The sequence below is a fragment of the Trichoplusia ni genome, chromosome 15, assembly GCF_003590095.1.
Source record: "Trichoplusia ni isolate ovarian cell line Hi5 chromosome 15, tn1, whole genome shotgun sequence".
Taxonomy (NCBI): Eukaryota; Metazoa; Arthropoda; class Insecta; order Lepidoptera; family Noctuidae; genus Trichoplusia; species Trichoplusia ni.
In genome coordinates this window covers 8673709-8688303 of record NC_039492.1, presented here as the reverse complement: position 1 = coordinate 8688303, position 14595 = coordinate 8673709, and the positions used below count along the sequence as shown (strand labels likewise).

The 14595-nt window shown below is 34.9% G+C and overlaps 2 protein-coding genes across 2 annotated transcripts; both read right to left on the bottom strand.

Moving 5' to 3' along the window:
* Window positions 1-539: 539 nt before the first annotated feature.
* Window positions 540-2293, bottom strand: LOC113501099 (pyrimidodiazepine synthase-like). Its single transcript, XM_026882114.1, has 5 exons — window positions 2118-2293; window positions 1871-2038; window positions 1492-1649; window positions 969-1214; window positions 540-744 (listed from the first exon to the last, which is right to left on the bottom strand). The coding sequence occupies exons 1-5, from the start codon at window positions 2140-2142 to the stop codon at window positions 577-579; spliced, it is 765 nt and encodes a 254-aa protein (XP_026737915.1). The 5' UTR covers window positions 2143-2293; the 3' UTR covers window positions 540-576.
* A 4371-nt stretch (window positions 2294-6664) lies between these two features.
* LOC113501406 lies at window positions 6665-13011 on the bottom strand. The gene is made up of 10 exons (XM_026882537.1): window positions 12924-13011; window positions 12303-12470; window positions 11877-12034; window positions 11275-11511; window positions 10801-10935; window positions 9206-9470; window positions 8325-8492; window positions 7772-7929; window positions 7273-7509; window positions 6665-6996 (listed from the first exon to the last, which is right to left on the bottom strand). Exons 1-10 carry the CDS (start codon window positions 12970-12972, stop codon window positions 6862-6864), a joined length of 1710 nt encoding a protein of 569 aa, XP_026738338.1. The 5' UTR covers window positions 12973-13011; the 3' UTR covers window positions 6665-6861.
* Between the last annotated feature and the right edge of the window lie 1584 nt (window positions 13012-14595).

The window sequence follows — 14595 nt, the reverse complement described above, 5'->3', positions numbered from 1 at the left end:
CTGATTTTAAAGGTCAGTTAAATTTTTTGCTTGTCCTTGTTTACCTACAATACCCTGTCTAATGAGCCAAATCCTCTGAGTCACGCGGCGCAACTCTGGGTGCTTTAAATTCAAATAATATAGATAATAAATAGAAAATTCGCTTCTCTCTTAAGAATGTAACTGCGAAGGTATCATTAGTTGCATTTGATGTAGGGGTGGCTATTTAGATTGAATAATCAAAAGTAGTAATCAAATCTCTTTCAAAAACAGACTACCTACGTGTCAAAAATAATGATGATCTCAAGTTTCTGCAACAATGAATAAAAAGTGTCTCAATGTGAAGTGATGACTTCAGAATGATAAGTCAATAGCACTATCAATTACGTACCTATTATCAGTATGAGGTAAACCGTTATAAATAAACACAAACCATAGTAGATAAGGATGCCTGATAAAAAAAACCATATACAAAAAATTGTACTTTTTGTAATAATGCAAAAGGAAAAATAAATGTACTATTGTTGCTAATCAGCAATGACAATAATAAAATACGTAGATATTATTACTGGTTTGTGAAACGAATTTTAATATTTTTTATTCCTTCTTCTTCCGTGGGCGCATGCAGCAGACATCACTGGTGTCCAACATGTTGTAGTTAGCGTCACCTTTGTTACGGGACTCCATGAATTTAGCATGAGTCTCTGCAGTCAGATAGTAACTCTTCACAGCTGGGACCGTCTTCATGGCATCAATATAGTTAACCTGATAAGAAAATGTTGTTATAGCTTATTTCTGATTGTCATTCTCTAACGCCATATGGAATTTGATTGTGATACTATAATGTGATAGACCTATAAATAGGGTAAGATCCAAAATGTTGTACAAATTAACAAAGATGACCAAAAAAAATCTCTAAGAACTTGGCATAACTTAAATAGACAATTATGATATTTTATATTCTGACATTTGAAATGTTTTATGCTTACCAGTGCCTCGTATTTGGCTTTGTCCAAAGCAAATTCTGGTTTGCCAATAAGTGGCAAGGCCTCAAAACGTTCAAAGAATGGGAAAAGGGTGAAATCCACTAATCCGGGGGTGTCACCGTGTAAGTACTTAGTGCCACGAGCCACAAGCTCTTTCTGCAGACTTTCAAGGCCCTTGTGGTAGTTCTCCACCATTTCTGGTTGCAGGTTCTGGGCATTGTAAGCAGCTGTGTAAAATGCTGACTGAACCTGTAACAATAACCAATATTTAATTCTATGCACAGACTTGAATTTTTATATCAAATGTATTCAGTTAGCTAAGGCACCTGTTGAACTGCTTTACCTATTTATAATACATACATTTATACTAATTATTGTTCAGCATAATTATATAACATCGCGAATTGTTTTTACTTTAATTTTATGATTTGTCACCAAAATAGTATCCTAATTGGAACTCTAATTGGAATCTCATAAGCTATCATGAATTAATAAAAAAAAAATACCATGGTCACAAATCTCTTACCGAAGCAAACAGCTCTACAATAATTTTGTCTTGAGCCCTGCGCAGTGGGTCTGCTGATTGGAGAGCTGGCTCAGGGTATTTCTCATCAAGATAGAAGTTTATAATGTTGCTGTCAAATATTGCTTTGCCCTGCTCATATTCCAGAGCTGGTACAGTACCTTTAAACAGAAAACATTTTAAGTTTTTAATATAATAAACACACATTCTGTGATATTATACATATAATAAAACAAAAGTTTTCCTCAACTATGATCTCACTGAACAATTATAATAAAAAGTAGCAATCGCAATATTTTTTTTATATGCTTATGTTATCCTAGTTTGACACAAGTCAACTAAACCTAATTAAGTTATGCAAATAATTAGTTACTGAGCTTACCTTTGGGGCTAAAATTGAAAAGCCATTCGGGTTTGTGATCCAAGTTAACGAAAACTAAATCGTACTGCAGGTTCTTAGCATTCAACACAAGCACAGTTCGCTCGGCGTAAGGGCAGAATCTCATGGCAAACACCCGCAATTTGCCGCTGTACGGAGGTAAGACATCGCCTAAGAAAAACAAATGAGGTTAACTGGATTCCAACAAATAAAAAAATATTCTTCATTTTATTATTCAATGACAACTTACCGGTTTGTAAATGTTTCTCGGACATTTTGAATTTAAAGGAATATTATGCGAAGTAATAGGTTTCAGAATTCAGATATTATTTACTGCGGCTCGCCAACCAGCTAGTTCGTGCGCCTGGCAAGATAATAATGTAATGTAATACTAATACCTTTACCAAGTCAACCGGTCGGGGGAGGGATATTATTTCTACCGATAGCAACTTTTGACAGTTCTATCACAAGACCACAGAATGACAAGACACAATGAATGATTTGCATGACTGGAAATTACCTATTTGTATCTGAGCGAGTACTGGCAATTAAAATAAAAACAAGTAGTGGTAAACCAAATGGAAACTTATTTATTGAATTATTAATTACATTTTATTACGGTCAATTTCGGATAAATTAAATACTAGAATTGAATGTCACATACCTAAGTAGATATATTAGTAAGACATTATTAACATACTTATATCGCTTCGGAGCCATAAAAAAAATGTTGATTTAGATGAACTTGATGTAAAGATGTAAAAAACTAGCCAAGTATCGATGGACCTTTTTGTTGATCTCCAAAAAGTGATAAAATCTAGACAAAGTCGTGCTAAATCGAAGGTTTCTCACTGCGATTTCTTTGTTGTTATAGTTAATTTTGTGACTTAACGTTTATCAGAACAAAATGATACAAATCAGAACTCTTGAAAGGTAAAGGTATACCTTTGTGTACCCTTCAACGGCCAACTTGGCGGCTCACTGCCGTGCCCCCAGATTACTTTGGGTATGGTGTTCCGATATAGTTTCACAACTAATTTTACTTAAAGATGGTCAGTAACTGCATATTTTAAACAACAAAATATTTTAGTACATACTTCTGTTTCGTTTTACAGTTGTGTCCCATTAATTAATGCGCCATGGAATTCCTGCAAAACTTCTTTCAGTAGCAGATATTAATTCACAACAAGGTCATGGTACATAAGTAATAAGTACGTAATAAGCCTTTCAAACCACGGCCAGATGATGTAATCAGCGTATCTGGGTTGTTCCCCGTACCCTCGACCCTCGCCGTTTCAGTTCGTTCTGAATGAAGTCAAGCGCTTTGAAGTATGTTTCAACTATCTGATCGTCGATAGCGTCCGGTGTCTTCACTATTCTAATGAATAAGGAATAAGATAAGTATCTGGAATGAGAAAGTTGGAGGATATAGAATAAAATAAATATAAACACTTATAGCAGAATTTAGGACAAGGGTAAGGAAGGAGTAAAGAAAAAGGGTATAGATATTAATAGGTACCTGGCCGTATTCTGGATATGAGCGGAAGTTTCATTCAATTCTATTGGTCAATATTTTTCCGACTCTCTGTTCCAAAGCCAGAAAATAAGGTTCTTATTGAAGGCACTTTTAGATGCGCGCCATTCGGATTTGTCGCTCAGGTCAATGTTTACGATCTCATAGTCGATGCTGTTAGTTGTCAGCATCGATTCTGCTATTTAGGTACAATGGCCGATGAATGAATGGCAGTTGGATTAACGAAACTATTCATATTCTCTGAAGCATATTACTAACACAAAAATTGGAAACTCATTGTATTGACCGTGAGTGTTCCGTCCCGGACTTAATTTCCTATTATTGTGTTACAAAAATGCTTACAATATTACAAATAGTGCCAATTTAATCCATTTGCCATTCATTCATCGGCCATTATGAATAGCAGAATCGGGGCCCAGTACCGCATATTATAAACCCTCATTTTTCCATTATAACGAGGAAGAGGATCACCTAAGCAGTGGTTAATTAAATGAGTATATGTATGACATCGAAAAAGTCTACATTACAAATGAAAATATCGTAAATTCCATGAGTATGGAAACCGAAATAGTAGCATAGGTACCTTTCTGGACGAGAGATCGTGGGCTCATAGCCTAAAGCATGGACTTAGGGAAAAAAATTGTACTAGTACCTACTTTTAAACAAAAATGTATAAAGTAGAAATGAGCGTGGGAAACTCCTTACCCACATCAGCAACACAGCAATGTTGTAAGGATGTTGTACAAAACATTCGACTGTTTACAAACTATTATTTGGTTCTATGTCAACGTTTTAAAAATTAACAAGCGCCAATTATTATCGGGCGGTTTATAGCATAGAATTTCATTATAAAACTTTAAGTAAACTTCAATTTATTTTCATAACCCACATGTGTAATGTATGCCTGAGCACAGGTGTATTTCCGGACATTCTAAAGGAGGCGTTAGTACATCCTATTCATAAAAACAGCGACAAAAACAATATCGGCAACTATAGACCGATATCTGTGCTAACTGTTATTTCTAAAATACTGGAAAAACTATTAAATTGTAGACTCATTAAATTTCTTCAACATAATAACATTATTGCAAGTAATAAATTTGGCTTTGGCAACATTTTGGCAACAGAAGATGCAGCTTTTTCGCTTACAGATACCATTGTTAGACATCTAGATGCTAAAAATAAAGTTATAGGTGTATTCCTTGATATGTCTAAGGCCTTTGACACGGTTTCGAATCCCATACTGCTTTTAAACTGGAAGCAATAGGCATTCGTGGACCAATACTGGAAATTTTCCGATCATACCTCTCAAATCGAACTCAAAGTGTTAAAATAGGCGATTACACAAGCGAACAAACCTCTCTATCTTTTGGTGTCCCGCAAGGCAGCGTCTTTGGTCCCTCTCTCTTTTTAGTGTAATTAACAGCTTGTGTACAAATTTATTACCGAACTGTAACATTATTACGTACGCTGATGACACTGCAGTAATTGTGCATGGACGAGACTGGGAAGAGAACAAGCATTATACAGAACATGCGCTCAAAGAAATTATGACTTGGCTCCATGATAACCTTTTGACATTGAACATGGATAAAACCAAGTATATTACTTTTGGTCTACGTAACAGCACCCAGCCGTCATCAGATTTTGTAGTAAGTGCACACACCTGTTATCAACTAGACAACTGTACCTGTCCTAAACTCAATCAACTCAAACTTAAAATATCTGGGTCTTATTATAGATGACACCCTGAGCTGGAAAATCCATATAAACCACCTAACTGCCCGTATTCGTAAGTTGATTCCCACCTTCAGAAAACTTAGAAGTTCAGCTGACAATGAAACATTACTCTGTGTTTACTAGGCTCTCGCACAGTCTATTGCAGTATTGTATTGTCGTTTGGGGTGGTATTGGCAAAACTATTCTACTTCCCCTGGACCGTGCTCAGAGGTCTATATTGAAGGTTATGCGTGGCTTACCTCAAAGGTATAGCACTGAGCTCCTGTACAGTGAGTGTCCTGTACTCACCGTCAGGAAGCTTTTTATATTGTCCGTTATACTGCGTAAACATAAAAGCATTGATTTTATCCCAATATCAAAACGAAACAAAACCAGAGTTTGCTCAGTCACATCGCACAGAACGACACTCGCTTACCATCAGTATTATGTTATTAGCAATAATTTATATAATAAGGTCAACCGGGTGAATAACATATACGATAAACCGACTTATAAATGTAAGGCGAGATACGAGACTGGCTTTTACAATTAAGTTATTCTGAAACGGAGGAAATTATACATGGTTACAATGGTTAAATGATTGTATATGGATGTGGTCACATTCACACACACACACACACACACACACACACACACACACACATACATACACATACACACTCACACTCAATTATAGGCACTCATGCAGTGAAACATCATTACATTCACATACTTGTGGTAATGTATAAGTAATATATTTCTCTATTCTTTTGGTTTTATTATTGATTTTAAGTTTTAGTATACACACGTAAATCTGCTACTTTTATATCTAATTATTTGTTCATAATGATATAGTGTACCTGACATATTATGGTGGGAGACGCTGACGACTGTGACACAGTTCATACTAGTACAGTCGTCAACGTAATCTCTTAAAGATGTACTATTGTTTTAGTATGTATACTTAGATTATAAGAGAAATTTGTGAATCTTAGTGAAATAAACTTATATTATATTTCATTTTAGTTATTTTCTTGTTAAAAAATATTCAAATGGTAGAAATCCGTCCGAAAAGTAGATAATATTTGACAGAGATTTATAAGCTATTAAATGTAAATATTGCACAATTTGATTTACTTAAGCTTCTCAGCCATCTTTTAAAATAAAGTCTCGAGATAAAAATAATGCTTTTATCATAGTTTTATTTTTAAATTGACTACTCACCTTTAGTCAGATGTCTGATTTTATACGCAGTTTCTTTTAGAATTGACTGTAGCCATTTTACTGTTGACAATAACTATTTAAACCGCCAAAACTATTTGAATAGATTAACTTTTGAAACTAACTTTAATGTTTCTCCTAAAATTACTGGATTGATTAAAATTCCTACATAATTATGTTTATTTTGACATTTATAATATTTTGGATGGGGACGATTGGTATGTACCTTATGCCTTCTTTGCTTGAATTCTGATCCAAATTGCAGCAAGAAAATACTAAAAATGTAGATAAAATTAATAAAATGAAAAAATATGTACCAAAAATAAGATTCAGTATTTATTGTATTTAATATATTTCTTATCATAATTATTTATTGACGAGATACATTTGTCATTTATTAGATGTTGTACATTTATCGTTAACGAGTCAACCAAACGACGTATCGTTAACGAATCAAAGATCAAACAAATCGTTGCAAAAACAAACTCGTAATCTTAGACTGATCCTGATCTTCATAGGATCATGCCTCAAAAAGCAGGTCGTAATTTGGTTTTTCTCCAACTTTGTAAGCGTTATGGAATGTCTGGAAAACTTCTTTAGGTATCAGGTACTCGCTCACGATGGGATCTTGCAGCATGTCTTTAACATACGCCAGCTGAAAGAGTAAAAAATACACAGGTAAAAAAAATGGTAAGTACTATAGTTGCTATCTACACGGATTTTATGCCGTTTAAAAGCTAGATTTTCTTGTCACAATGAAGATTAGAGGCATAGGAGATATTTTTAATTTCATATAAATAAGGCACTTCTTTGCCCTGCAGTGGGACCATAATGGCTAAATAAAAAAAATCAAAAGCAACGTTATGATATTTTGTGGGAATTTTTCTTTGCCTTAATAAAGCAAAGAGAGTGCGGCAAGTCAAGAACTTACCAGCAGCTTATATTTTTGTTCATCCATCTTGATTCTCTCGTCATCAATAGTAATGAGCCTCTCAAACCACGGCCAGATCATATAGTCTGCGAATCCAGGCTGATTCCCATCTAGGAACTTTGTGCCGCGGCCCTTAAGCTCATTTTGTATGAAATCAGAGGCTTTGAAGAAAGAATTAATAACTTCATCTGTCACTGCTTCTGGTGCCTTCACGAGCTTTATGAATGTTGAGAACAGCTGGAATAGGATTTTTATAATTACATTTTTTACTGAAATTCAAAGGTAATGGAAGGAATTCATTCGAATCCCAAAAATTTCACTTTACAATATTGTGTTTTGTCAGAAAGGCAAGCATGCTCGCTTTGTATCCCAAAAGTATCCACACAAATTAACATTGCTCTACATCTTATTTTTTCAACGTTTCGGTCTATTTGTTAATTCCGAAAGGAATTTTAATGAACAGCTAATCGGGAAAAAGTAGGAAAGAAAAAGAACTTACAGGTACCGAGGCTTCTACAATGATCTTGTCCTTAGCTTTTAATACGGGATCTTTAGGAAGCAGTGGCCTCTGTGGATATACTTCATCCAAGTACTCTACCGTCACTAAGCTCTCGTATATGGAGACACCTTCTGCTATCTCCAAAGCTGGCACTTTTGCTGCAAAAATAGATATTAAGTAAAAAAAAAAAACAATAGACGAGTGAAGTACTTTTGTTGGTAACTCTACTCCACTTGACAAAAACAAAGACGGCATGTTTTTTTTTTTCGAATTAGAAATAATCAAATGACTACTCTTGATTTGGGTTGAGTGGAAGAAAGCGTCAGACTTTTACTGACTAAAACCCACCCATGTTCCTTCCTTTGCCCATCGAGTAACGGGGCTGAGGTAATCCTTTCGGACATTCCTGCTGGTCCGGCAGGCATCAGCCCTAAGGGACTTCTCACAGCTCGCTGATATCTACGGCATATCACTTAACGGCGTAGATCTGCTGTACATTGTGTGTTAACTATTGCAACAGTGACTACATTAAATGATGAGTATCTAAACTTACTGAAGGCGCTCTTAGAAGCGAGCCATTCGGGTTTGTCCACTAAATCGATGTTGACGACCTCATAGTCGATTTCCTTGGCGTTTAGGGCGAGGATAGTTCGTTGAGCAAAAGGGCAGAATCGCATGTTGTAGACCCTGAGTTTTCCGGTGAATGGTGGCAGCGGGTCACCTACCATAAATAATAAAAGGGTGCTTTAATTGAAATTAATACATGATGAGCATTGAATCATGGAAAAATATTTGTGAGAATTGAAAGTCTAAGGTAGATATATTATATAAGGTGAATTATGTAAATGTCCTTATCTAAGAATTCTGAGTAGGGACCATAACTTAGTAATTTTAATATTGTGCAACAAACACTCGCTCAGACCAAGCAGGATGATTTACATAAAATTATCTCAAACGAGCTCAGCAACCCAAACAAGCTCAAAATTGTTATCGATGTTGTTTGCCAGACGAGCACGGGCCAAGAAATTGATAACAATTTGTAATTTCTATAAATATCAAGAAAATGCTAGTCATGTTTATAAATTTTAAATAAAAACGAAAGCTTGCAATAAGACAATGTTTGGTTTTAATACTAACTGAATGTATTTTTAATTGGGAGTAATTTGAAGTCTATGATACAATGACATAGCGATTTTGTATCTGTGACGACGGTAACGAGTTCTCAAAACAAGTCATAATGTGCTACATTATTAGGGGTAGCCTTGAACTATACGTTACGTTACTTAAATACAGGTAAACATTAAGAACTGAATTTCATATTGTTGTTCTAGTTACAAAAATAAAAAATAATCTCAGGGATTATGTTTTATTATATTTGTTAGGACTTAAGAAGCTTAGTGACTAGGTCTTGTAGCAGTAGTAAATTTTACTAACCTGTTTTGAGATGCTTTGTATTAAAGTTTATTTTACTCCTAGCGGCCATGTTGCTGTAATTAATGTATCCTAACACTCGTCTGACTGCTTGGACTCCTTGGAACGATGTGTATAAATGCGAGACGAGACTAACAGCTGTTGATAACATGGCGATGTCTGACCAAATATCTAAAAGATAAGATTTGTTGACCAAGTATTTGTACACACGCGTACACGTTAACAACTGAATTTGTTTGTCTATTTTTAAATTTAACCAATGTGTTTTTCACCTTGACTCTAAGCGTTTTATGTTTAGACTGGCGAACTTGGATTAAGATACATATTTTGCCATTGTTATCACGTAGATTAAAACTGCTCAAAGGCACAATAAAACTAAGTGTCAAGATAAATAATATCTATTTCATAATATAATGGCTATTTTGCAATGTAATTGCTGTTTTTGTCATGTGTCTTGTCTTTTGACTTTTCTTTCTTAATCAATCAATCTCATAATACTTACAGCATTTTGTTATGCATGGTCGTTGATTAGTGTTTTGATGTGATAATAAAGTTACGTAATTAACTAATTAAAAAAAAATCGTGACGACTTTTAGGGTCGGTTAATCTTAGGGCAATGGATGTCACACCCCACTCACTTTCATGTTTGTTTGTCGTTCCTGTTGGATTTTTTCAACTCAATTTCGAGGCACTTCCCCGATAAGCTAGCAGGCTGAAATTTTCAGGGTAGCTTTAAACCCGATGACAATGCAATTTACAAGTATAAAAACGGCTGGACCGAATTTGATTCATTGATTTGATTAATTGACATTTAAAAACGTGGGTATTTAGATTTTTTTAAATCTATTAATTTCGTTAACATCTGAACGTGGTTGTTAAAAAAATCTTCTGGACGTCACACTTTTTCATCCAGAGATCGAACTCGCAGAAGTTTCAAATTTGTACATTGTGGGTTTCCCCTTTGCAGTCCTTGTCTTAGGCCCTACGTTTACGTTTTATTGCTTCATTATATTAGGCGCTTTTAATGACACACATTTGTAATAAATCGAAAATAGCTTATACAATTCAAAAGGCTGTAATTGGAAATTATCTTGCATTGCAAACATCGTTTGAAGAACTAGGCTTGAAGTAGTTTTCAACAAGATGATAAGCAAAACTATGTCAAAGAAACTAGAGTTAGGTACTTATTTTATTTAGCAATTACTGACCCGATGTAGCGCAAAGATATCTCTTTGATTTTACCACTTAGTGTGGTCTATTGTTTCTTCCATCTTACGAAATTATAGTATTTCATTATAAGTATACAGGACCGTAGAAATTGGCACGAGAAATGGGAGGCCTATGCAAAGCAGTGGGAGGATAAAGGCTGTGGATGGATGGATTATAAGTATCATTATATTATCTTTATAATTTCTTAAAAGATAACATAATTGGTGCGAAAATGAGCATAAAAATAAAAAAGACAGATGTAGGTAACTAAGTAACTTTAATTTCTTATAGTAACGATCAAAAGGGATCTTACTTAAGCTGGAAGCAGGTCTTAGACTCCAATTACATCTTTGTGATAAATAAAATGAAGAGACATAGTATTATTTATTTAACGGAGCCAGAAGTTCATCGTATTTTGGTTTCCCTCCTGATTTATAAGCACTATACATCGCTTGTGTAATTTCTTTGGGTATCAGGTATTCGCTAACAACCGGGTCTTGAAGCATGCTCTTTAAATAAGCCAACTGTAAAAGTAGAAAACAGAGATTAGGGCATTTTATAGGTATCATATACTCTAAATGTGTAAACTGAATAAAGATTACAAAATCAAATTTAGATAGAAATCAGTCGTTTATTTATTTAATATGTGTTTGTATAAAAACACCAATACTGAAGATTCTTTATTTTAGTTTACCAGTAAAGTGCAAAAAAATAGTGGAGAAAAATACCATACGTTCTCTTAATGTTAAAAAAAAAAAAAAAAAAACCAAAAGCTTTGTCATAAAAGAATAAGGGTTTTTGAGAAAACTAGTCAAGAAATAAGAAAAATTTTCGGACAGTACGTAACAACTGCAGCTACTTACAAGTAGTTTATATTCTTTTTCATCCATCTTGAGTCTTTCATCATCTATGGTGAGAATCTTCTCAAACCACGGCCAGATCATGTAATCTGCGAATCCAGGCTGATTGCCATCCAGGAACTTCGTTCCACGAACCTTTAACTCATTCTGTACAAAGTCTAATGCTTTAAAGAAAGCATTGATTACTTCGTTTGTCACTGTATCTGGTGCCCATATCAGCTTCATGAATGCTGTAGATATCTGCAATACGAGATTAACAAATATTGAATTCACCTCAAATAATATCTAACTACTGAAACTTGATGAAATTTTTATGATGACCTAAATGAACACGAATCGACATAATCGGTTCAACCAGTACGAAGATGTGAACGAACATAAAAAAACAGAGGATTGAGAACCACGTTTTTGAAGTCGGTATAAATGAGACTAAATTGAAAACCACGGATTTAGACGAAGCTAAGCACACAGATAGTTTAGTTTTTAACCAAAATTAACACATAGGACAGGAGTTCATATCTCGGGTTTGTGTTTCCGTGGGATCATTTTTTATTTGTAACCACAGCTAGTTATAAATAGCATCTTAGTCAGTATACAAAACCTACAGGTCCAGCAGCTTCCACGATGATTTTGTCTTTTGCTCTCAATATAGGATCTTTAGGTAGCAGTGGCCTCTGTGGATATACTTCATCCAAGTACTCTACCGTCACTAAGCTCTCGTATATGGAGACACCTTCTGCTATCTCCAAAGCTGGCACTTTTGCTGCAAAAAATAATATGAAATCAGAAAAAGAACTCATGAGAGAGATATTATGGGTTAGGCACGAAAAACGTTTTTGTTACATACAATCTAAGTATTACAATTTAGCCTATCGCACTCTGCTGGTTATGTTTTTCCACAACAAACTTCGTTTCCACTTGGTTTTATCCTCTTAGTCGCTGTTTCACGACGACGTGACGACGCTATTTTCTGGTTCGCGACACGAACAGGACAGGCAAGCTCGTATAAGAAAATAAGAAATTGTACTTACTGAAGGCACTCTTGGACGCGTACCATTCCGGTTTGGCTGTTAGATCGATGTTCACGAGGTCATAGTCGATGCCCTTCGCGATTAGTGCAAGCATAGTTCGCTGAGCATACGGACAAAACCGCATGTTGTAGACCCTCAACTTTCCATTGAAAGGCGGCACAGGATCACCTGCGACAAACAATGAATACTTATTTGTAGATGTTTTCTCTCTTTCTTTAAAAAAAACGACTCCCACTTCATATAATGTAATCCTTGTTCCGCGCGGAATTCAAAGGCACAATGTCTACAGATTTGGTTTTAACTATTCGTTAGCGGGGTCTCGACTCTCGTGTCGAACTGTAGGTACTACGTATGAATTACAGCCCATTTAGACGATGCGAGGAATACCATGCAAGTCACATTATGATATGATATAATATTGGTATGATATATGATCGCCAGCAATGTATTACAACTTGCACGATATTTCTTTCATCGTCTAAATCGGCCGTTTGTTGGGTGATCCCAAATAAATACGCATTTAATAAGTTCCCCGTTGCGTCAATAAACTTTACATTTACCTCAATATTTAATTACTTGGTCATGTGTAAAATAAGTAGGGGCGTTTTAAGAAGAACTAACCTTTTGTGAGGTGCTTTGTATTAAAGTTAATCTCAGTATTTGTGACCATGTTGCTGTCAAAACCGTCTCACTGTTTGATCCCCCTTGGATGATTGATACTTATATACGAGTTGAGTTCACCACCTGTTGATAACGTTGCAATGATTTGCTATAAAATACCGAAGCGATTAGATTTTGTTTATTTTGGTGTTCATATAAAAATATCTATATGGAGGAAATCTATTTGTCTGTACTTATAGTTGAGCGCCTTATTTTTTCATTTTTCAGAAACTTTTGAAACATTTGTTGAGTTATACATATAATATATATGTTTAGATGGGTGGACTAGCGGTACGGGGCGCTTTGGGTCTTGGAACACTAAGGCACTGGTGCCGTGACCAGATCCAATGCCCTCGTGACATATGCCTGTGCTTTATAAACTATCCGAAAATGTCCGAAATAGTTATTGTAACTAATGAACATATTTCTTTAAGGCGCCCAATATACTATTTGTTTCATCTTTTTTTTGATTAGTAGATAATGTTTCTGAGATTACCTAAGTCCGCCAGTGTAAAAACAAAAAGAAGTATTTAATAAATAAATATTAGTGTGTCCGTTTTGTGCGTTCTTAATTGGTTAAAATGTATGTATTAAGAGAATGTGATCATTCGACTTGCGTAGGCGAATTCAGGCGCAATTATAGTGGCAGCTAACCGCTAACACAACATGACTTAGCAAAATTGAAATAAAACTTGCGCAATATATTAAAAAAAATGTACTGTTATTCTAACTATTATTATTAATGTTACATACCCATTGCACAATAGAACGCAAGACAGACATTTCAAAAAATGATAACAAGGAAATGGAAAGTTTTAATTTGACCTTACCTACATTTACCCTATAAATATATAGAAAATGTATATCGTCCAGAAGTCTTGCCAACAACAAACAACTACTGCAACAACTAACAACTACTAGGCAGTTCTCACATCCTATGTGGTTGTTATTTTTATGTTTTTCTTGTATGACTTACATAAAGCTTCTTGCCTTTACCTGCCTATGCGCGAAATACACTACCCCGGAGTTGGGAGTTCAAATCTATGAATTTATGAATATATCAGAATCGGCGGCTGTCAGGAAAAATATATTAAGTCATTTTATGAATAACTAGCGGCAACTCGCGGCTCTTAAGGCTTTAAATCATAATATTTGGAACGAAGTTTTTTTTCAATTCAATCCACTAATCTTCATTGTTTAACTAAAATAAAATAAAAAATCATAATGAACATTCGTTATCTATTTACTCCATTTTAGTATTTTAAAATCATGACATGACAGACACTGACGAATTTCATATTTTTTAACATCGATTAACGTTTTTAACTGTAATATGCAACGTCAGCGTGAGCTCACCTATTATGTTTTCATTAGAGATATTAAAAACGTGTAGGCTAGTCATCGTTCTTGCAACAAGCGAACGAGGCCGGATTTAATAAGGGGTCGAATAGTCCCGAGAGTATGGCAGCACATATTAGGGGCGACCAAATTTAGTACATAGATTTGTAGATGACAGTCCCGTCTTTTGGAAATCCATGCGTCTACGTATAAAGACGCAAAAATTGTGTACGTATAATAGAAGCATTAAAAAAACACGTATACAGTTACGATTATTAGAGATTTTGCTCATTAA

Coding starts and splice junctions, on each gene's coding strand:
- LOC113501406 (XM_026882537.1), bottom strand. CDS start 12,972: ATGGTCACAAATACTGAGATTAACTTTAATACAAAGCACCTCACAAAA. Junction 12,035..12,302: donor CGCGTCCAAGAGTGCCTTCA/GTAAGTACAATT, acceptor TATTTTTTGCAG/CAAAAGTGCCAGCTTTGGAG. Junction 6,997..7,272: donor AACAAAAATATAAGCTGCTG/GTAAGTTCTTGA, acceptor TTACTCTTTCAG/CTGGCGTATGTTAAAGACAT.
- LOC113501099 (XM_026882114.1), bottom strand. CDS start 2,142: ATGTCCGAGAAACATTTACAAACCG. Junction 2,039..2,117: donor CGAGAAACATTTACAAACCG/GTAAGTTGTCAT, acceptor TGTTTTTCTTAG/GCGATGTCTTACCTCCGTAC. Junction 1,215..1,491: donor TTGTAGAGCTGTTTGCTTCG/GTAAGAGATTTG, acceptor TTATTGTTACAG/GTTCAGTCAGCATTTTACAC.